At 38.7% G+C, this 24,849-nt stretch overlaps 1 protein-coding gene across 1 annotated transcript in view; it reads left to right on the top strand.

Moving 5' to 3' along the window:
- Positions 1-24,849, top strand: part of TTC27 (tetratricopeptide repeat domain 27) — a 203,055-nt gene that overhangs the window by 172,574 nt on the left and 5,632 nt on the right. The window contains 2 exon segments of the mRNA NM_001133856.1: positions 20,672-20,869; positions 22,158-22,269. Coding sequence (NP_001127328.1) covers positions 20,672-20,869; positions 22,158-22,269 — 310 coding nt within the window.

The following is a 24,849-nucleotide window of genomic DNA, read 5'->3' as shown; positions in this document are numbered from 1 at the left end:
TTATTTTAATACAGACATAGGGTAAATTAGCCTCAAATTTTTCTGTTTTTTCCTCACTATTTGTAATTGAAGAATGAGTGGATATACTACCTTTATCATTTTCTTTCTTTTTTATCCATTTTATAATTTTATTAATAATATTTTAATTGGCAAACTCTAATTGTACACATTTATGGAGTACCATGTGATGTTTTCATATGTGTATGCAATGTGGAATGATTAGATCAGGCTAATTAACATACCCATCACCTTGTTTAGCTATCTTTTTATGGTGACATATTTGACATTTTACTCAGGTATTTTGAAATATACATTATCATTGACTGTAGTCACTGTGCTGTGCAGAAGATCTCAAACTTAATCCTCTGTCTGAAACTTTGTATCCTTTCTCCAACAATTCCCCATTTCCTCCCCACCCCACCTCCACCCCACCCTGACGCTAGTGACCATCATTCCTTTCTGTATAGTTTGTTATTAGTATTATAGATATGCTACTGATGTTTGTATGTTGATTTTGTATCTGAATTTATTTCATCAGTTCTAACAGTTTTTACATGGACTCTTTAGGGTTTTCACTAAGATCATATTGTCAGCAAAGAGAGACAATTTTGCTTAGTCCTTACCTATTAGAATATCTCTTATTTCTTTTTTCTTGCCTAATTGCTCTGTCTAGGACTTCCAGTACTATGTTGAAAAAAACCTTTGTCCTAATTTTGATTAATGTATAGTTTGGTAAAACCCAGGAATGCTTTTCTATAATAGCACTTATTTGTATTTATTCCTAGATTATACATATTTTTATTCATCTGTCATAAAACTGATTTTCATGTTCCTACATAATTAGTTCCTGTTCAGTTTTCCAGTTTTTGACTATTATAAATAATGTCATGAATATCCTTGCAGCTATACTTCTTTCCCCAAGGTAAATTCTGATGTTGATTTGTTGGGATATTTTTCCTTTTCTTCCTTTTTTCTTTTTCTGGATACCTTGGGCAACATTTTGGGAAAATAATTTAAGTATTGCATTATTGACATTCATTTGCTGTTTATATGTGGAAGAGGAAGGAAAGGGGATTAAAATATATTGAGTGCTTACTATGTTTCTGCCACTTAACACAGGTTATCTTTTATTGGGCATACAGTATGTGAGGTGGATACTGAATACTCCTCATTTTATAGTTGATTAATATGAAACCCAGAGAGCTTATATAACTTGAGCAGTCATTTGGCTAGTAGGAACCGAAGACAGAAATCACAGGTAGGCATGTCTTATTTTTTTCTTTTTCACGCCTTGAAGTCTGTGGGGGAAGATTTATGTCAAAAGCACATTTTCCCATCATATTAATGTGCTTGTGAACTATATCTAACAAAGGTTTTTAAAAATTCAGACATAATATGCAGATAATAAGCCAGGCATGGTGGCATGTGCCTACAGCCCCAGCTACTTGTGAGGCTACAGCAGGAGGATTGCTTAAGCCCAGGAGTTTGAGGTTTCAGTGAGCTATGATCGTGCCACCACACTCCAGCCTGGGCAACAGAGCGAAACCCCATCTCAAAAAAATATGAAATAAAATAACAAAATAAAAAAATAATTTGCAGATAATTTTAACTACTATGTATTCTTATGTAATCACCACCCCAAACAGTTATGGAACATTTTCATTACTACAGAAAGTTCTCTTACATGCATTTCCAGTCAGTTGAAACACCACCTCTTTCCCCCATGAGGCAACTACTTTCTGATTTCCGTCTCCACAGTTCAGTTTTGCTTTTTCTTGAATACCATGTAGATAGAATCATACAGTATGTATTCTTGCATATTGAGGTTGTCCTTTGTGTGTATTTTTATTTGATGCTTTCTTTGGGGACAGGAGAAGATGGTATTGATGTGCAGTGGGGCAAGTTGCCAATGAAATTGAAGTCCTGGGACACTTGCTGGCTGTGCATTACCTGAAAGTAAAGAGAAGAGGAGAGAATGGATATATGTTATACAAATTATAGCTTTGGAAAATAGGTATTCTCCCCATTTAACTGTTGAGGTACCTGAGGCTCAGCACAGTGCATTAATAAGGTTGATTTCTTATAGCTAGTGCGTAGTAAAGCTAAGGCTTGACATCTGGCGTATTTAACCTAAAGCCCTTTCCACAGTCTAAGAACTGTTTTTTGTTTTGTTTTGTTTTTTGGGTTTTTTTCTGAAGGACTGAAAAAGACAATGCTAAACTGCCTATCTCTCTCTCTGATAACCGAGGTTTGGGGAAGCCAAGGGTCAGGGTTATCAGACCAGGAAACAGAACAAGTACTTAGAGAGCTCCAAGTGGAGCAGGGAGCTAGCCAAGCAGCGGAGGTGGGAAATTGCTTCATTCTTGGCCTGGAGCCCTGCTGGTAGTTTTTGTAATGGGTTAAGGCAGTCCTGTTCCTTCCTGCTTTGAGGACCTCCAGGATTCAAAGGGCCAGTGCCTTGCACTTTAGGCCAAGACTTTGATGAGACTAGCCCAAGGAAGTCAAGGTTAGTGTTGGGAAACGAATAGTTAATACATTTCTCTTTGTGGAGATTCGTCTACATTTATGTTGGAATTGCCGCTCCTCTATGTGAGAGGCCTTCAACTCTCTTCACAGGCTAGTATTAGTTTCCCAGTCATTCTCTGCTTGCTGTATTCCCTAAGTGTGTTTCCTGATGGAGGTGAGAAATAGAATTGGGACAGAGAATGAAACATAAGTTCTACTATTACGTAAATAAAATCAAGATGTGGGTAAGGGATTTAAAGGCCATTATATGAACTCAGTGGCATGGTATTGGTTTGGGTGGGATATGAGGGCTATAGAGCTGTTTATACTGATTAAAATGAAATCTGTCACATACAAAGAATCCTCAATGAGATTATCAGCAGATTTCTCATCATAAACTTTGGAGGCCAGCAGGCAGTGGACTGATATATTCAAAATGCTAAAAGAAAAAAACTGTCAATCAAGAATCCTTTATCTGGCAAAACTGCCTTTCAAAAGTGAGGGAGAAATTAAGGCATTCCCAGATAAACAAAAGTTAAGGAAGTTCATTACCACTAGAACTGCCCTGCAAGAAATGCTCAAGGGGGTCCTGCAGGGTGAAAAGAAAGAACACTAGACAATAACTCAAAGCTGGATAAAGAAATAAAAATCTCAATAAAGATAAATATGCGAACAATTATAAAAGCTAATATTATCGTAACAATGTTTGTTGTTGTTGTTGTTGTTGTTTGAGATGGAGTCTTGCCCTGTCGCCCAGGCTGGAGTGCAATGGCGTGATCTCAGCTCACTGCAACCTCTGCTTCCTGGGTTCAAGTGATTCTCCTGCCTCAGCCTCCTGAGTAGCTAGGATTATAGATGCCTGCCACCACGCCCGGCTAATTTTTGTATTTTTAGTAGAGACGGGGTTTCACCATGTTGGCCAGGCTGGTCTTGAACTCCTGACCTCAGGTGATCCATCCATGTCGGCCTCCCAAAGTACCGGGATTACAGGCGTGAGCCACCATACCCGGCCTGTTACAATGTTTTTTTTAACTGTACTCTTTGTTTTCCACATGATTTAAGAGACTAATACTTTAAAAAAACAGCTATTAGTCTGCAAGCTAGTAGTACTGTAACTTTGGTTTGTAGATACATATTTTGCTTTCTATATAATTTAAGAGACTAATGCATTAAATATATCAGTGTATGTTTTGGGGCACACCATTTATAAAAATGTAATTTTGTGACATCAACAACCAAAAGGGGTGAGTATGGCTCTGTTAGAGAAGCAGAGATTTTGTATGTTAATGAATTTTATAATAGACGTATATAAAACATTCTACCCAACAACAGCGTACGTATTCTTCCCAAGTGCACATGGGACATTATCTAGGAGAGACAATATAATAGATCGCAAATTAAGTCTCAGTAGATTCAAAAAGATAGATGTCATGGAAAGTATATTTGACTACCCCAGGATGAAATTACAAATCAATAACAGAAGTAAAACTAGAAAATTCACAAAATTATGGAAAATAAACAACACACTCTTCATCAATGGATCAAAAAAGAAATCACAAGAGAAATTAGAAAATACTTAGAGATGAATGAAAATGAAAATACAGCATACCAAAATTTGTAGGATACAGCGAAAGCATTGCTAAGGAAGAAATTTGTAACTCTAAATGCTTACCTTAAAACACAAGAAATATTTCAAGTCAATAAGTTAACTTTACAACTTAAAAAGCAAACTAAACCCAAGGCTAGCAGAAGGAAGAAAATAAAGGTTAGAATAGAGATAAATGAAATAGAAAGTAGAGAAATAATAAAGAAAAATCAATGAAACTAAAAATTAGGTCTTTGAAAAGATTAATAAAATGGACAAACCTTTAGATAGATGGGCTAAGAAAGAAAAAAGAAGATTTGGATTACTGAAATCAGAAATGAAAATGGGGACATTACTACTGATTCTACAGAAATAAAGAGATTATAAGAGAATATTGTGAACAAGTATATGTCAACAAAGTAGATAACCTAGATGAAATAGACAAATTCCTAGAAACACAAAACCTACCAAGACGAAATCATAAAGAAATAAGAAATCTGAATAGTTGTATAACTAGTAAGGAGATAGAATCAGGAATCAAAAATCTCTCAACAAAGAAAAGCCCTGGACCTGATGGATTCACTGGTAAATTGTATTAAACATTTAAAGAAGTCACAACAATCTTTCTCAAACTTTTCCAAAAATTTGAAGGGGAAGGAACACCTCTCGGCTCATGCTATGAGACCAGCATTACCCTGATACCAAAGCCAGACAAAGACACTACAAGAAAAAAAAAAAAACACAGACCAAAATCTCTTATGAACATTGATGCAAAAACCCTTAACAAAATACTAGCAAATTGATTCACTAGCATATTAAAAGGATTATACACTATGACCAAGTGGGCTCTATTCCTGGAATTTGAGGATGATTCAACATATGAAATAGATCAATGTAATATACTACATTAACAGAATGAGGGGGAAAAAAATCTCACCTGATTATCTCAATTAATGTTGAAAAAGCATTTGAAAAAATTCAGCACACATTCCTGATTTAAAAAACACTCAACAAGCTAGGAATAGAAGGAAGCAGCCTCGACATAATAAAAGCCAGATATGAAAAACCCACAGCAAACATCATACTTAATGGTGAAAGACTGAAAGCTTTTCTTTTTTATTTATTTATTTTTTTTGAGACAAAGTCTTGCTCTGTCGCCTAGACTGGAGTGCAGTGGCACAATCTCCGCTCACTGCAACCTCCACCTCCCAGGCTCAAGCGATTCTCCTGTCAGTCTCCCAAGTAGCTGGGACTACGGGCACGTGCCACCATGCCCGGCTAATTTTTGTATTATTATTATTATTTTTAGTAGAGATGGGGTTTCACCATGTTGGCCAGGCTGGTCTTGAACTCCTGATCTTAGGTGATCTGCCCACCTCGACCTTCCAGAGTGCTGGGATTATAGGCGTAGCCATCGCTCCCAGCCTGAAAGCTTCTTTTCTAAGATCGGAAACAATGCAAGGATGCTTGCTTTCACTTCTGTTCATCACAGCACTGGAGGTTCAAGGCAGAGCAATTATACAAGAAAAAGAAGTAAAAGACATCCAAATTGGTAAGAAATAAAATTATCTGTTTGCAGATGATGTGATCTTGTATGTAGAAAATGCTAAAGATTCCACGAAAAAGCTCTTAGAACTAATAAATTAATTCAGCATAGTAGCAGGATGCAAAGTCAGCACACAAAAATCAGCTGCATTTCTGTACACTAACAGTGAGCAATCCCAAAAGGAAATTATGAAAACAATCCCATTTACAATAGCATAAAAAATACTTTGGAATTAAGTTAACTAAGGAAGTAAAAATCTTGGAGCACAAAAACTAGAAAACATGATGAAAGAGATTAAAGAAGATATAAATAAATGGAAACACATCTCATGTTCATAGATTGAAAGACTTAACATTGTTGTCAATACTACTCAAAGTGATGTCTGGATTTCAGTGCAGAGACTGCACTAAAAAAATAAAGAGGAGACTCAAATTACTGAAATCAGAAATGAAAATGGGGGCATTACTACTGATTCTACAGAAATAAAAAGATTATAAGAGAGTATTGTGAACAAGTGTATGCCAACAAAGTGGATAACTTAGATGAAATAGACAAATTCCTAGAAACTCAAAACCTACCAAGACTAAATCATGAAGAAATAGGAAATCTGAATGGATTGGTTTTTCTCAGAAATAGAAAAATCTATCCTAAAATTCAAATGGAATCTCAAGAGACCCTGGATGGCCCAAACAACTTTTAAAAAGAACAACAAAGCTAGAGGACTCATGCTTCCTGATTTCAAAACTTACCACAAAACTGTAGTAGTCAAAACTGTGGTACTGGCATAAAGACAGACATGTAGACCAATAGAATTGAACTAAGAGCCCAGAAATCTGTGTATATGGTCAAATGATTTTTTTTTCTTTTTTTAAGAGACATTGTCTCGGCTGGGCACGGTGGCTCATGCCTGTAATCCCAGCACTTTGGGAGGATGAGGCAGGCAGATCACCTGAGGTCAGGACTTGGAGACCAGCCTGGCCAACATGGTGAAACCCCATCTCTACAAAAAAAATACAAAAATTAGCTGGGCATGGTGGTGCACGCCTGTGGTCCCAGCTACTGGGGAGGCTGAGGCAGGAGAATTGTTTGAACCTGGGAGGCAGAGGTTGCAGTGAGCTGAGATTGTGCCACTGCATTTCATCCTGGGAGACAGAGTGAGACTCTGTCTCAAAAAAAAAAAAAAAAAAAAAGACAGTGTCTCACGCTGTCGAACAGGCTGGAGTGCAGTGGCATGATCATAGCTTACTGCCACTGCAGCTTTGAACTCCTGGGCTCATAGCTTACTGCCACTGCAGCTTTGAACTCCTGGGCTCAAGCAGCCCTCTTGCCTCAGCTTCCTAAGTAACTAGGACAACAGGAGCATGCCACCACATCTAACTAAATTTTTTTTTTCCTGTGGAGACAGCGTTTTGCTATGTTGCCAAGGTTGGTCTCCATCCCCTGGGCTCAAGCAGCCTGCCCACCTCTGCCTCCCAAAGTGCTGGAATTACAGGCATGAGCTTCTGCGCCTGATTCAAATGATTTTTGACAAGGGTGCCAAGACCATTCAATGGGGAAATTTCAACAAATTGTCCTGGGAAAACTGCATATCCACATGCAAAAGAATAAAGTTGGACCCTTACCTAACACTGTATACACATGCTAACTCAAAATGAATCAAATACTTAAATTTAAGAGCTACAACTATAAAACTCTTAAAAGTAAACATAGGGCAAGAACTTTATAATGGTAGATTTGGCAATGATTTCTTGGATATGACACCAAAAGCACAGGCAATAAAAAGAAAAAACAGACAAATTGGACTTTGTGAAAATTTAAAAATTTTGTGCACCAAAAGCAGTATCAATGGAGTAAAAAGGCAACTCACAGAATGGAAGAAAATATTTGCAAGTAATATATCTGATAAGGGAATAATATCCAGAATATATAGAGGACTCCTAAAATTCAACAACAAAACCCCCCAAACAGCCCAATTAAAAAATGTGCAAAGGAGTTGAATAGACATTTCTCCAGAGAAGATAAACAAATGAACAATAAGCATATGAAAAGATGCTCAGCACCACTAATCATTAAGGAAATGCAAATCAAATGAGATACCACCTTACACCCACTAGGATGGCTACTAGCAAAAAATAAAAAATAAAAAAAAAAATAGAAAATAGGCCAGGTGCGGTGGCTCACACCTGTAATCCCAGCACTTTCGGAGGCTGAGGCAGGCAGATCATGAGGTCAGGAGATTGAGACCATCCTGGCTAACACGGTGAAACCTCGTCTCTACTAAAAATACAAAAAATTAGTGGTGGCGGGTGCCTGTAGTCCCAGCTATTTGGGAGGCTGAGGCAGGAGAATGGAGTGGACCCAGGAGGTGGAGCTTGCAGTGAGCCAAGATGGCGCCACTGCACTCCAGCCTGGGCAACAGAGCGCAACTCCATCTCAAAAAAAAAAGAAAATGGCTGGACGTGGTGGCTCACGCCTGTAATCCCAGCAATTTGGGAGGCTGAGGCGGGCGGATCACGAGGTCAGGAGGTTGAGACCATCCTGGCTAACATGGTGAAACCCTGTCTCTACTAAAAATACAACAAAAATTAGCTAGGCGTGGTGGTGTGCGCCTGTGGTCCCAGCTACTGGGGAGGCTGAGGCAGGAGAATGGCGTGAACCTGGGAGGTGGAGCTTGCAGTGAGCCAAGATTGCGCCACTGCACTCCAGCCTGGGCGACAGAGCGAGACTCTGTCTCAAAAAAAAAAAAAAAGAAAAAGAAAATAATAAGTGTTGACAAGGACATGGAGAAATTGGAATCCTTGTGCGCTGTTGGTGGGAATGTGAAACAGTACAGCTGCTGTGGAAAACAGTACGGTAGTTGCTTTAAAAATCAAAAATGGAATTACCATATGGTCCAGCACTTTTACTTCTGGGTATATACCCCAAAGAATTTAAAGCAGGATCTCAAAGAGAAATGTGTATACTTACATTCATAGCAGTGTTATTCACAATAGCTAAAACGTGGAAGCAAACCAAATTTCCATGAATGGATACACAAAATGTGGTATGTACATACAATGGAATATTAGTCTTAGGAAGGAAATTGTGACATATGCTACAAAATGGACGAACCTGGAGGAGGAGGTGTATGTTAAGTGAAGTAAACCAGTCACAAAAAGACAAATACTGTATGATTCCACTTATATGAAGTACTTAGAGTAGTCAAAATCATAGACACAGAAAGTAGAATGGTCATTGGGGCTGAAGAGAGGAGGAATGAAGAGTTATGGTTTAATGGAGTAGAGTTTCAGTTTTACAAGGTGAAATAGTTCTGGAGATGGATGCTGGTGATGGTTGTACAACATTATGAATGTATTTAATACTGATGAATTGTACATTTAAAAGTGGTTAAGATTCTAAATTGTATGTATATTTTACTAAAATGAGAAAGAATAGAGGAAAAAAATCTCTCTAAGCATCCAGGTCTAAAAAGTTTATCAGATTAGTTTATGATACAACAAACAAACTCCAGATAGACTAAATCTATGCTAAATATTTTTTAATCTCATAGTTAAATTAGGAATAGGGAATAGAAGTAGATGCTGATAAAAGTTCTTGAACTCTGAAGCAGTAAAAGAAAGCTGGAAGGAATTTTTATGATCACATTAAAAAAATATGTGACAAGATATTTGTAACAAATAAGAAAGATAAAAAGCTAATAATATACTTATTATATAAAGAGTTAACATCTGCTGCAGGAATGAAATGGAACAGAATAGAGAATTCAGAAACAGATTCAAGTAGGAATGAGAATTTAGTACGTAATAATGATGGCATTTTAAATCTGTGGTATAAAAATAGGATATTTACTATGTATTGAAATAGCTGGCCAAACATTTAGGACCAAAAGCTTGAAACCAAAATAAATTCAGTTAAATAAAATATTTAAATTGGAATTTCTTGAGAAGCAAGATGTGTTGTAGGGAAGAGCACGTACTCTGGAGTTAGGCAGCCCATTTCTGCCAGTCACTGGCTGCGTCGCCTTGGGCAAGTTACTTAACCACTTTGTGCCTCAGTTTCATGAAATAGGGATGATAGCGATACCTGCCTAGTAGGATTCTTGTGAGGATTAAATGAGTTAATAGACTATTAAGAGGAGTAAATGAGTTAATATATGTAAAGGGCTGGGAACAGTACCTGGCAGATACATACAAGTGCTGTTTTTTGTTTTTGTTTTTTTTGAGACAGTCTCTCCCTGTCACCCAGGCTGGAGTGCAATGGCATGATCTCAGCTCACTGCAACCTCCACCTCCCAGGTTCAAGTGATTCTCCTGCCTCAGCCTCTTAAGTAGCTGGCCAGGCGTGCTACCATGCCTGGCTAATTTTTTGTATTTTTAGTAGAGATGGGGTTTCACCATGTTGGCCAGGCTGGTCTCAAACTCCTGACCCCATGATCTGCCCGCCTTGGCCTCTCAAAGTGCTGGGATTACAGGCGTGAGCCACTGTACCTGATCCTTTATTTTTATTGTATTTTTATCATTATTTTTTTGAGACAGAGTGTCGCTCTGTCACCCAGGCTGGAGTGCAGTGGCACAATCTCTGCTCTCTGCAACCTTTGCCACCTGGGTTCAAGCGATTCTCCTGCCTCAGCCTCCCAGGTGGCTAGGATTACAGGCATGTGCCACTATGCCCAGCTAATTTTTGTATTTTTTTAGTAGAGATGGGGTTTCACCATGTTGGCCAGGATGATCTCGAACTCCTGACCTCAAGTGATCCACCTGCCTTGGCCTCCCAAAGTGCTGGGATTACAGGCGTGAGTCACCGTGCCTGGTCACAAGTACTGTTTAAATGTAGCTGCTCTCATCATCATTGTCATCATTGAAAATGTGACACCGTAAAAGCACTAAAAGAAAGTATGGCAAATATTTTTATTCACTTAGTGATGAAAAAAACATCTTTTACCATGACAAAAAGCCATACTTCTAAGGAAAAGATCAAGAGATTTGATATTTAAAACTTACTCACGTGCAAAAATAAGGACTTCTGGCCAGTGAGTGGGGTCCTGTAGGTCACTAGGCATAGTAAGGGTAGGCTGTGACAGTGACATTCATATGTTTATTGCTTTCTGAACTAAAACCAGAAAATGATTTCCAGAAGCCAGGAGAGTGCCCTCGGAAGAGTTTTTCTCAGTGTTTTAACTGTCTTAGTCTTTCTGCTTAAAAATGCAGTGTTAGTTTTCTAGGGCTACAATAACAAATTACCACAAACTTGCTGCCTTAAAACAACAGAAGTTTGTTCTCCCCACTGAGTTCCAGAGACCAGAAGTCAAGTTCAAAATCAAGGTGTTGACTTGGCCATGTTCCTCTGCAGATGCTAGGGAATAGTCTTTCTGCACCTCTTCCAGCTTCTTGTGGCTCCTGGCGTTCCTCGGCTGTGGCAGCCTAACTCCAATCACTGCCTCCATTTTCACCTCCTCTCTTCTGTGTGTTCCCTTCTTCTGAGGAAGAAGTCATTGGAATTAGGCCAACCCTAGTCCAGAATGACACCTCATCTTAACTAGTTACATTGCAAAGACCCTATTTCAGGTCAGATTCTGAGGTTCTGGGTGCACATGAATTTTGGGGGAATGTTATTCAGCCCACCACAGCTTTTGTGTGCTATATTTCAGGAAGAAAACAGCTGTAGCAGTAGGATTGGGAATAGCGGTGTTCATGAAGAGGGGAGTAGATCCAATACCTCACTGGGAGCTGTTAGTGGTAGCAGAGGTGACAGGCACAGAGTTACACCAAGGGAAGACCAGAAAGACCTCAACCACTCCTATGAAAGTCTTGCCTTTAGTGAACACCACCAGAGATTTGAACATCTGGAAGTGACAAAAGAGCTGATGAGACTAGGAAGGGAGTTGATGGAAAACTAATAACACTTTTCAAAAGAGACAGAAACTTAGTCATATACAATATTGGGAGATAAGACTGGAATCCCAGGTCATGTGGGACAAATTAGGATTTGTGAGAAGTTTCTGTTTTTAGTCTTCAGCAGATTATGACATTCCCTGACATACCCTGAAAGAATTTGTGTATATGGATATATGCATATTCTAGAAAGAGGTTGGAAAACTCTCATTAGATCCGCAAGGGTGTCCAGAACCCTAAGGAAAAAAAAAACAGAGATTAAAGAATTATCTTTGGAGTAGACTGTTAGATTTAGTTTTCAGATGAAAAGGCAAGTGGGCCTTTCCTTATAAACATCATGGATTAAAATTTACCCTTATAACTTGTTACAGTACAAAGGGGAAAATATCACTAAATGCATTTATTTAGTTTTTTAAAGTTACCAATTTTTTAAACTTTTTAAAAGTTACCTAGTTTTTAAAAGTTTTTAAAAGTTACCTAGTTTTTAAAAGTTACCAATGTTTTAAACTATGTATAAATAATTTTTAAAACTTACTTTTCTTCTATCATTACCCCCATTTCTCTGGTGCTCTTTTTGTAGTCAATGCCTCAAGACAGGCATCTCTCCACATTATTTCTGCTTCCTCTCCTCATTCTCTTTGGAACTTACGCCATTGCAGTTTTATCTCCCCTAGTCCACTTAGAGTGCTGTTGTCAAGTTCTGGCTTGCCACATCCAGTGGACAGTTGCTGGTTCTCAGGTTTCCAGCAATATTAAACACCATTGCTTTCTCCTTTCTTCTCTGTTGGCTTCCAGAATTCCACACTTCTTATCATACCAGCTGCTGCATCCTAATCTTCTTTGCAGACTCATCCTCATCTTCCTTTCTCTGTGAGAACAACCCCAAGTTCAGTCCTCACATTATTTTTCTTCCCTATATATATTGCTACCCAAGGGGGCTCATCTATTCCCTTGGTTTTCTTCTCACCTTCCTGAGAATACATATTATAAAAACAAGTTACAAGATTTTCTGCACATGACCCTTTAACTCTTTTTCACATAGGCTGTTCAATTTGTTTATTTTATCATGGTTGTACTTTTGGAAGTCTTAATTTTTTTCCTGTTGGCTCATATTTCCCTGGGGTATTGTCTGTTCAACTGGTAATATGTACTTGATGGGAGGGGCTAAAGCCCAGGACCTAACTTGTGACCTTCCTGGTGAGGCTGGGCCATAGGGGGAGCTCACCCGTTGGATACATTTTGCCACTGCCACCTCCCACCACCACCAAGTGGCCTGGTTCCTCAGGAAACCTCCCTTACCTTCACTAGACATTGCTCTTTTCCAATGCCCATCTTCCTGAGTAGTTATCTAACCTCAGTGAGTGGAGGGCAAAGTAGAAGGGCACCCTTAGGCGCCGGCCAGGCTGCCCAATCCCTTGCTGTCTGCTCTCCACCCTATCCTGGTCTTCTGCTTTGATGTGCACGTATGGTCCCTGCCTTGCACTGGGCTGGCACTGCTGTTTCAGTCTCTCTATGCTGATGGTAAATGTCATGGATAGTAGGATGTGGAAGAAAAAGGGACAGATAAACACTTTTCTTAGCCCATCTGTGAACCTTGGCACCTAGTACTTTTCCACCTGAGCTATGTTCTCCACCGTATTAGGATCCAACCCACTTCTGTCTCCCCAGGGTTTCTCACATGTTTTACTGTACTTTTTCAGATCGTTAACTTTCTCTTTTTTCAAGCAAGGTTGATGTTGTGAAAGGTTAGGATTCAGAAGGAGTTGGCAACTTGTGTTCGTTTATAATGAAGATTAACAATAAAACTTCACACTGGGGAAAAACGAGTTCAGTACAAAATAAGAAAAAAATGTAGGCCGGACACGGTGGCTCATGCCTGTAATCCCAGCACTTTGGGAGGCTAAGATTGGTGGATCACCTGAGGTCAGGAATAACCAGCCTGGCCAACATGACGAAAACCCATCTCTACTAAAAATACGAAGAATTAGCCGGGCGTGGTGGCATGTATCTCTAGTCCCAGCTACTCGGGAGGCTGAGGCATGAGAATCGCTTGAACTCTGGCAGTGGAGGTTGCAGTGAGCCGAGATTGTGCCACTGCACTCCAGCCTGGGCAACAGAGCGAGACTCCATCTCAATTAAAAAAAAAAAAAAAGAAAAAAATGTAAATTTCTTAGAAAGGAAATATATTTAGTCCATAAACATTTGGAAATGTTTAAGGAAATGGAAAAGTTTAACTTAACTAATAATGAAAGAAACATAGTTCAGAATAATGGCTGCATATACCTTTTGTAGAGTAAAATATCAAAGATTAAAAAATATTTATATACTCAGTGCTGGTAATATGCAATTAAATGACATTTTCATACACAGTACTATTCATTGGCACCTAATTTGATTTAGCCCTTTTAGAGAATACCTCATTTATCTCGAGTCTTAAAATATTTATTCTCTTAACTCCATAATTCCGTTCCTGGAATTCTAACCTAAGGAAAGGTTCGGTATGAAAAAAGTCTTTAGGCACAAAGATATGCACTAAAGTGTTTTATTTATACTGCTACTGATAACGGTGGCAGCACATGGAAACAGCCTAGTGATCTAAGCGCAGGGGAATTGCTAAATAGATTATGGTCTATCAACCCAGTGGAATATCTTGAATCTATCAAAATACTATACTTAAAGGGTATGTGGAAAACATGAAAAAAATTCTATAGCCTAATGTTACAGTGAAAAAGGAAGATAAAACAGTTTACGTAATATTATATTATGAAACTTACACATAATAAAAAGATTCGAAAGAAATTTACTCTGTTAGTAATGTTTGTGATTGGCCGATGGACCCAATAAGCATAATGTTACAGTGAAAAAGGAGATAAAACAGTTTATATGGTATTATAAAACTTACACATAATAAAAAGATTAGAAAGAAATTTATTCTAATGTTAGTAGTGTTTGTGATTGGCCGATGAACCCAATAAGAATTTTCTTTTTTAAATTTTGTATTAGCTCTGACATGGGGGAAATTCTAATTAAAAAAAAAAATTACAAAAACAAAACCCATTCTGGTTCTGGTTGATTCGAGATTTAGCAAAGAAATGATAAAAGTTACCAGCATACATATTTCATAAAAGAGAAACCTTTCCAATGTAAAAGAACATAATAGAAAGGAAGAAAGAGGAGAGGGGAACTGTGCTTTGTAAATTAATGTAGCAAATGCTTGATAACAGGATCCAGGACTCAGACTGAATTCACATTCAAGCCTGAAGCCTGCTTTCCCTAGGTATGACCTGGGAGAGGTTCTTCAGCTCCTCTGTGCTCCAGTTTATCTGCACAATGCACATAAAAATAGCATCATCCTCGTAGGGTTGTTGGGTGGGTTACATGTGCTCATAGAGCATGTGGCACATAGGAAGGGCTATATATGTAAGAGGTGTTATCTACCTCATTGTTTTCATCTCCTCATCCTTATCTAAGCTCAGGAGTCACAGGTCACTGGTGATCAGAATCCAGCTTCATGACTCACTTGCTGTGTAACCATGAGAAAGTTTGTTTTACCTCTTTAAGCCTCAGGTTTTTTATTTGTAAAGTAGGGGTAATAAAGTACCTTCTTCCTAGGGTTATTGTGAGAATTTAATGAAATCAGGTAGGTCACGTGCTTAGCACAGGGCTTGGCACAAAGCGAGTGCTCACAGCAGAAGTAGTAGGGAGGTATCAAGGGCTGACACCATGGTGGTGAATTCTGTTTGGGTTCTGTTTTGAACCATAAGGAAACATGGAAGTGAGCTAACGGGCAGGGCAGTACAGTGAGTGAGCCGGCAATGTGGGTGTTATTGTCCACTTCCAACAGAGTAAGGTAGTTGAGGATCAATGATAATCATAATAGCTTATGTGTTTATATTGCTTCACACTTTTCAAACCTCTTACCTATATATTGGCCCCTTTGATGGAACAGTTCTGTAATGTAGTGGACAGAAAGCCTGTGCTCATTACTGCTATTTACCAGGCTCCTAGTCCCTTCCCCATGTTCATGATGTACTTCAGCAACTATGTATCCTCCTCTCCATTCTAGATCTAGCTGATCTTGATACTTGGTGTTTAGGCAGATAATATCTCCAGTACTTTGGACATAACAGAGGCCTTAGTCTTTATTTCAGTGACAGCCCATCCCTGTGGCTATATCTTGGGTCCTGTTTCCCCAAGAGTCATTCCACCTCTAAAATCTTAAACTTCAATTTTCTACTCTTGAGCCACTTATTACATATGTAGTAATTTATAGTTTTGACTTGTTGCTCATAGGTTAATTACTCATAACAATTTACATGTAACAATGGATAAAAACATTCACCTATTTAAATTTTTTTTTCACTTTTGATGAGGCAAAGGGTGTAGTGCTGGTAAATTTGTAGACTACCCAAGAGGAAATTGTACTCATGGGTGATTCATTTAATCAAAGAAATACTATCGTAACACTCTTTACTCCTTTTAATCTCAAATATCTATTTTCTAAAGAAAGGTTATATATATGTTACATTAAAAGTTACTGCTTTTGCGGTCAGTCTGGATAACCAGAATTTGAATTTTCTGACTTAATGAGAATAAAAATGATAATATTAGCCAGTAAGTTATACAATTACTGTAATGGTTTTTAAAAATAATTGTTATCAGAGGCTGAGGTGGGCAGATCACGAGGTCAGGAGATCAAGACCATCCTGGCTAACATGGTGAAACCCCATCTCTACTAAAAATACAGAAAAAATTAGCTGGGCATGGTGGCACGCGCCTGTAGTCCCAGCTACTCAGGAGAGGCAGGAGAATCGCTTGAACCGAGAGGCGGAGGTTGCAGTGAGCCGAGATCGCGCCACTGCACTCCAGCTTGACCGACAGCAAGACTTTGTCTCAAAAAAAAAAAAATTGATATCACTCTAGAACCACTTTTTAAGATTGAATATTAGCTTCATTTATTAATGTACTTAAATAACACTACATATTTTTACTTTATGAGGTTTTCTTAAGTACAGGGAATAATTTTAAATTAATTTTTATTGAAATGTAGTGTACGTACAGAAAAGTATACAAATCATAAGTAAACATAAGAATTTTTTTTTTCTTGAAGAGAAAATACCTGTGTAACCAGGTGAGTCAGAGCATTACCAGCACTCCCCATATTTCCCAAACCCTCCCGTCCTTCTTTTAGTCACCACCACCCCCAAATACCCTCAGGGTAATCACCACTATGGGACATTAAAGGCAAGTCTAATAAATGAATATTCATGTGTGTCATCATGTTTTTCTTCTTCTTTGCCAATCTTTGAATGCATTTATGTCTGCTTTTTCTCTGTTTTTAAATGTATATTAAAATAACAGGTATATAGTTTTACAAGCCAAATAATAGTAAAAGCCTCAGTACGAAGTATACCAATTTCCTTCTTTACCCCTCCTTACTCTTCAAAATCCTTCTCCCAAAAAAGGAGAAACCCTTTAGCATCTCTTCTGCTACTTGCACATTTCCATATTTCATATTAATAGTTATTATATTGCTGCTTTTTTTAATTAAACAAAACGAGGCATTATTTGTTGACTTCTTATCTTCTTATAATAGATAAGAACTGTCATACTGGCACTTCCACTACTTCTCTTTCTCATCATCCTAATATATTTATGTTAACAATTTTGGTTAAACAAATACACTAAATGCCTATGCAAAGGATATTGAAAATTAGTATTATAGGATACTATGATTATGGGGGGGTTTCTCTTCATTTTTTGTGATGTTAATAATCGTCTTGGTTTTTATGTTTTTTCTTTCTTTTTAAGCCTCTTGTCTGAAATCATGATCTCTCCTGCCTTGCTTGTTCTGGCTTTGGTTCTGGATTATGGTCACTCACCCTTAATGATTGCCAAATCCGGTGGAATCTTCCATTCCTGATCCTTTGTAGATCTACTTTCCTTGTAACTTTCTCCTTCCTTGGTTTCCATGACATCAGTTTCTTACCTTTCTGGCCACTCCTTTTCAGTTTGATGAGTGAGTTCTCTACTTCTACTTGCCCTCTTTTCCTCTTTTTTTTTTGGAGACAGAGTTTCACTCTTGTTATCCAGGCTGGCATGTAGTGGCGTAATCTCGGCTCACTGCAACCTCCACCTCCTGGGTTCAAGTGATTCTCCTGCCTCAGCCTCCGGAGTAGCTGGGATTACAGGTACCCACCACCACACCCTGCTAATTTTTTTGTATTTTTAGTAGAGACAGGGTTTCACCATGTTGGCCAGGCTGGTCTTGAACCCCTGACCTCAGGTGATCCGCCCGCCTCTGCCTCCCAAAGTGCTGGGATTACAGGTGTGAGCCACTATGCCCAGCCTGCTTGCCCTCTTCTTAAATGTTGTGTTCTTTAAGATTCTATCCTCAGCCTTATTCTTGCCCAACACAGTCTCTTTAGGCAATATCTGCCATGACCCTCAATGACTGTCGTTATCTATTCCTCCAATGTGGAACTCTTTTCTAAGCTCCAGGCCTAGCTATTTCACTGGCCATTGAACATGCAGATGGGGAGCGTGAAACAAATTAGTTATTGCCTCCCTCCTCTCTCTTCTGGTGGTATCTGCATATGAACTGGGCAGAAGCATTCAGTATCTGCCCTACCTACAGTTCCATCCCCTGTCTACCCCCCACGACAGACAGATGCTTCACCTCCCTGCCCTTCTGCAGTTCCCTTCATGCCCCTGCAAACACACACACATACACAGAGGAGGCACACACTCACTTGACCAACTTTTTCCCTCCTTAATGCCAGCACTACAGCTCTTCATTTTTATTGGCAAGAACACCAAAAGCTTTCTCTCCCCACATCGTCTCCCCAGTAGGCTAAAGTGAAGGGATAGGATGTTGAGCCAACTGTGGGATTCCAGAAGAAGCAAAGTATCACTCATTAGTGTGTTTCATTTGTACATGTTAGTAACTATTTTAATAGACCATCTTTTTCAAAACATGTTAATACCTGACATTCTTATGGAATGATCACTTGAAACAAGCAGTACTGTTTCTTCTGCATTGTTACTTTCAGATTTAAAACACCAGTGGGATTGTAATATGAATTTCATTACTTTCAGAGTCAAAAGTACACATGTGGGATTGTAATGTGAATTTACAGACAGAGATGATGTACCTTGTCCAAACAAGAAAAAAAAAGCACAACTGAATTTTCTGTCTTCTTTTATCACTGTATATAATTAGGACCATGAGTCTGAGTTCACATTCCTAAAAGTATCCATGTTCCAGAGGAGCCCCTACTCCTCAGCCACATCTCGTACACGGATCAGAATGTTCTAGGAGGAGACAGCAAGATCTCACACTGGTTGCATTTCTCTCAGCTACGCTTTCTGAAAGAGGTGTATTCATTCAGTCTTTCAGGCACAATTATTTATTGAGTCAGTGCAATTGCAATATGCCAGGCACTATATTAAACACTGGTGATACAAAATGATAAAATGCCATCCTCCCCCTGCAGTTCGCGGTAAAAATAAAGATGTGGGCAGCTGTCTCTTGGAGCCTTGCTTCTCAAAGTGTGCCCTACAGACCGTCAACATCAGCATCACCTGGGAGCTTGTTGGAAATGCAGAATCTTGGTCCAAGATGGATCAGCATTGTTATCCAGGATTCTGCATTTCTAACAAGCTCTGATGCCAGTGCTGTCGGTCCATGGACTGCACTGACTAGCATGGTGTTATAGTACTTTCCTCAGGCTGGTTCTTTTGGTGTCCCACCATCAAAGGAGTGGAAGATTGAGGTTGTGTGTTCTGTGCCTTCAGATACACAGCCTAATGTAGATATGACAGATGTGCCTTTTTATAATATAACCTGCTGCAGACTGCAATTTAATCCATCTCTTAGCATTCAAAGCATCTGGGATAGAATGTGTAAAGGCTGACTGATGATAATAAGATAGCCAAGAAGTTAGGCCGGGCACAGTGTCTCATGCCTGTAATCCAGCACTTTGGGAGGCCAAGGCAGGCGGGTTACGAGGTCAGGAGTTCAAGACCAGCCTGGCCAACATAGTGAAACCCCATCTCTACTAAAAATACAAAAATTAGCCAGGCATGGTGGCGCTCACCTATAGTCCCAGCTACTTGGGAGGCTGAGGCAGGAGAATCAGTTGAGCCTGGGAGGCGGAAGTTGTGGTGAGCTGAGATCACACCCACTGCGCTCCAGCCTGGGCAACAGAGTAAGATTCCATCTCAAAAAAAAAAAAAAAAAAAAAAAAAATGGTGAGCCAACCTGAGGTAGTTGGAAAGAGAAGAGATACTTGCTAGATACTTCGCATGCCTAATGCAAATGCACTAGCAGTTTATCATTTAGTAATTAGGAGCGGCTAGGACCTCTTTAAGCAGAGTTAGAAGGTTATTATAGCAGCCCAGATTGAAGTTAATGAGGCCTGAACTAAGGTAGGAGAAGCTGTATTTAGGATTGTTTTCAACAATGTTGTTTTCATTGTTGTCCTAAATGGGACATTAGGAATGTTGAAAACATTGGGAAGGTTGAAAATCAAACAAATCAACGTTAGGAATGTTGAAAATCAAATTAGTAGTTGTGGCAGAAGTGGGAGAGAATCTAGGTTGATGCTCAGGTTATTGGCTTTGGGAACTGTGTGGATAGGCTCACCTAGAGATTACAGGGAGAAGAGCAATTTGAGATCTGTGTTTCACTTTGGATAGGTGGAGAGGGATGTCGGTGTAACCTGTCTGGTAGGTATTGAGGTGCACAGTCCTGGAGCTCCAGAGGGGAATCTGGCTGGAGCTGCATAGACACTAGTGAAGCCAACTCAGCAATATATATGAAGCTGTAGGTGTGGATCCAATCATTCAGAGAGAATGTCCCAGTTGAGAAGAGCCAAGCACCAAACATGGGGCCCTTTGAATGAAAGAAGAACCCTCTCCAGAAGCTTTTGAAGGGACATCAGAGAGGTAGTCACCATGAGATCCTAGAGAGTGCTTCAGGATTGAATTTTATTTTGATTTTCAAAAGCTTAAAGGTGATACTCTTAACAAGTTTCATAAGGTTTTTCATTGTCATTGTCTTTGATGCTGGTGAGATAGCTCTTTGTTTTTGTTATTGTTTGTTGGTTTCTAACTTACCAGTTTCTTCTGTGCATTTTTAAGGTCCTTAAAATTCTAGTCAGGGCAGTGATTGATGGGATGACTGATCGAAGTGGAGATGTCGCAACTGGCCTCAAAGGAAAGCTGCAGGAGTTATTTGGCAGAGTGACTTCAAGAGTGACAAATGATGGAGAAATCTGGAGGCTGTATGCCCACGTATATGGAAATGGGCAGAGTGAAAAGCCTGATGAAAATGAAAAGGCAAGTCCTTCGTTCCTCCTGAGTCCTTGCCTTTTGTTTGAACATGTGTGTAGTAGATCTACTTTTTTGATGGGTGGAGGAAGAGTTTAACAATCTGAAAGATAAGATTAGTATGCTTGAGTTCAGTTCTGATTCAGAGTCTTTAACCTACGTACTTTGAATTGTGGGCTGGTTAAAACTTGTAACATTCATCTTTTTATTTTCCATGAAGTTTTCTTACATAGTTGTTCCCTGTTTCCTGCAAAAGGGCCTCTTGAAATGGCCACCCCTACTAAATCTGCAGCAAAGAGTTGGCTTTTGTTATTTACTCTGTACCCGTTTCTGCAGGCACATTGCTAAAGACTATGGTAGATGGGTACAAGGACAGAAGGAGTGTTTAGATCTGATATGGGGACTAGGAAAAGAAAAGAGAAAAAGGAACAAGATAAAGATCTTGGAAGAGAACTTTTAAGTCAAAACATATAATACTTTTACAAAGGTTGCCCTGCCCTTTCTCACAAGTGTGATAGAACACCAGTTCCACTCAAGTTACGCCTTTAGCCTCTTATCTTAGAACTTAAAGGAGCCTGCAGAGTTTCCAAGGTTGGAATAATTGTTTTATGTTTCTTTTCAAAACACCCACAACAAATCAAATGTACTCCTTGCGTGGGTTTGGAATTAGCCACGCACAGCTAATCTGTGGGATTCTTAGCCATTCTCTCCTCCCTCAATCCACACAGCTGGCTTCCACCGTGGCCTTGTCAGCCCAGGGAACATGTATCACCTGCACACATGCACACCCTACTTTCATATCCTTCCATTTCTCCTTGAATTATGGACTTTCTTGCATATATGGAATTAAGAGTACCCAGAATTCTCTGACCTGTGACTTCTCCCTCAAGGATTTGAAAGAGGGTGCATTAAACATCTGTGAGATTACATATATCTACCAGCAATTTCATTGTTTTAACCAAGTTCATGCCTCATTCTCTAAACAGGTTTTTTAAACTGATGGCTACAAATGCTGAGAAAATCTGTACATTTACAGATTTCCAAACCTGGCCTTTATATTTTTCTGGTTACAGGGAAGTGTCTCAATCCAGGTACATCCATTTGATTTCTTGCCACGGCTTGTTGCCGTTGAGTGTGCATTTCCACCCCTTCTTTGATGAGAGTAATAGACACTGTGCTGTACAACCCAGATGCTGCTTTTTCACATTGGAATTAGTTCCATATGACTTCCAGGAAACAGAGTTTGAAATGTGAATTCTACTTGTTATTCTGAATGTTGTTCTTTCTCTTTCCTCAGGCATTCCAGTGCCTCTCAAAGGCATACAAGTGTGACACCCAGTCCAATTGTTGGGAGAAAGATATTACATCATTTAAGGAAGTTGTTCAAAGAGCCTTAGGACTTGCACATGGTATTTGATGTAACATTTGATATCCATAGAATGTTTTGACTTATTTTCTACTGACAAAAAACAGTGTTGGTCAAAAGTAAAGTTCCATTATAAATAATATCAAATTATTTCATTATATTGACATTGTTTTATTTAATTCAGCAAACATTCATAGACCACCTACTATGTAATAGGCATTTTGAAATAATAAGAAGAAACAGGATAGAGGCTTATATTCTGTTGGAGTAAGTAACAGAAATTAGAAACTTTTTTAGAGATGTGAAACATCTTTACAACTTTGTATAACCTTCATTCCACACTGAGTCTCATTGTGTTGATTACATAGCATTAAGGAAATCTGTTAATTTTAACTTGACTCACACATAGATCTCTGGGGTACATAGCAATATGCAAAGAGCTATAGCATATACAAAAGAAATATAAAATATAAGCCTTATCTTTGGGAAATGGTAGAGGATATTGTTTGAGGAGAGGTTTAACCTTACATATAAAATTATATGCCTGTTGGGTAAATACAGTCCAAATAAGCATTGCTTTTAGTTATTAATTTTTAAAAATGCCAGTTAAATTTGTTAATGCATTTTTATATTTATATTTGAATATGGGTGTGTGATGCAGTTCCAATAAAATAATGATGCCCCCAATGTTAAGAACTGAATCACAAGGACTTTAAACCAATCCTAAAGTTCTCCTCCTACTTCCCTGCCTAACTAACTTCCTTGCTGCCACCAATAATTACAACAAATAGGGAGCAAACAAGGAAGAATGCAAATGGCAGAGCTTTAGAATCAGGGAGACCTAAGCTCCAGGACCAGCTCTACCACATGCTTGCTAGTTGACCTTGGGTAAATAATTTAACTTCTCTGAGCCTTACTTTCCTCATCAGTAGAATAGGATAATAACTACCCATGAAGAATAAATGAAAACATTCAAACACTTAGCAGTATTTCACACATGGTTTAGATGTTAATACCCTACCCTCTCACCACCACCCTCTTCCTTCCAAAGTAGAGGACTTGAGCTATAGATGATAAGGGACTCAAAACTAAAAAGAGAAAAATTAAGAACACGGATAAACTTTGGCTTGCTTATAAAGAAGTCACAGAACATTCAAACAATTTAGAAATTAGCTTAGTCATTGATAATTCTACTTTTAACCTTTGATATCTTTGACCTAAAGGATATAAATATCTAATTTCCTGGGTCACCTAGCACTTGGCAGAGAAGGTAGAAGTGCTGAGCTCTATGTAGCTGAATGTCAATGTAGAAAATTTGGGGTAATTGCTAATAGAGCCGTAGAAGGATGTTTTGGGGGTGGTTAGAATTCATGTGGCTTCTGCTGACCTCAGGGTGGGCGGGATCAGATGGGATCCAGTCCTTATGCTTTTGGTCTTTGTGGATATAGTATGATATTTGGGGAAACCCACACTGATGTATTAGGTACATAATTAGCAGGATGGGATTTACTTTGAAAAATTAATCTTACCTACTTCAACTTGCCAACTCTAAGCATTTCTATGAACTGCTGGTCTGTAACAGTCAAAGCCACGATATTTTCTGTACTCACCAAGTAATGGTATTAGACCTGTCAAAGAGAGATATGCAGGTTGAAGAGATACTCTAGGAAAAATCTTTATTTTGCATCTTAAAGTTGGGTTTAAACTATTATTGGCATTATTTTCTCCATCAGGTCAATACTTGGAAGAAAAACAAGTGTCCATTCTTTTAAGTTCTCCTTTGACATCATTGAATTATGTGTTCATGCTTCTACAACATTTTAAGCATATTTGAGTGCATGCCCAGCTTTCGTTTCTAATGATATTTTCATTTACAAAGATAAATCTTAATCATTTCCTTGTTACTTTTGTACATTAGTGCACAAAGAATAAGCTGGATTTCTCTGTGTATGAGTCTCTTCAAAACATTGTTCCTCCACCCCACCCAATTATGAAAAGGAAATACAGTCAAGCATCCCATTTTGGTGACCAGTGGACCCACATATATGACAGTAGCCCCATAATATTATAAAACCATATTTTTACTGTACCTTCCCAATGTTTAGATAGATAAATACTTACCATTGTATTCTGATTGCCTGCAGTGTTCAGTACAGTCACATGCTGTACAGGGTTGTAGCCTAGGAGTAGTAGGCTATATACCATGTAGCCAGGTGCATAGTAGGCTATACCATCTAGTTTTGTGTAAGTACACCCTATGATGTTCTCACAACAACAAAATTGCCTAACCACACATTTCTTACACCGTATCCCCATCATTAAGCAATGCATGACTGCATAACATTTTTAAAAATCTCCACATGGTTTACTCCTTGGGTTGCTATCATTAAGGTAGCCATGCACTTCAGAAAGCTTGATAAGATATTGTGACCTTGACATAGTATTTGAGGCCTCCCTATGACAATGTCGTCATTGTGTGCTCATTTGTATTGTCTGGAAGATATACATTTATAGTTTCTGCTATTTTATTTTCTGGGAAAGGGTGGGCTAAAGTGTTTTAGCTTTTTGCCATCCAGGAGTTTTTAAAATAAGAGTTAATGCATTTTAACTGCAGTCTACATAG

Source organism: Pongo abelii, chromosome 12 (assembly GCF_028885655.2).
Source record: "Pongo abelii isolate AG06213 chromosome 12, NHGRI_mPonAbe1-v2.0_pri, whole genome shotgun sequence".
NCBI lineage: Eukaryota > Metazoa > Chordata > Mammalia > Primates > Hominidae > Pongo > Pongo abelii.
This window is presented reverse-complemented; position numbering and strand designations above follow the sequence as displayed.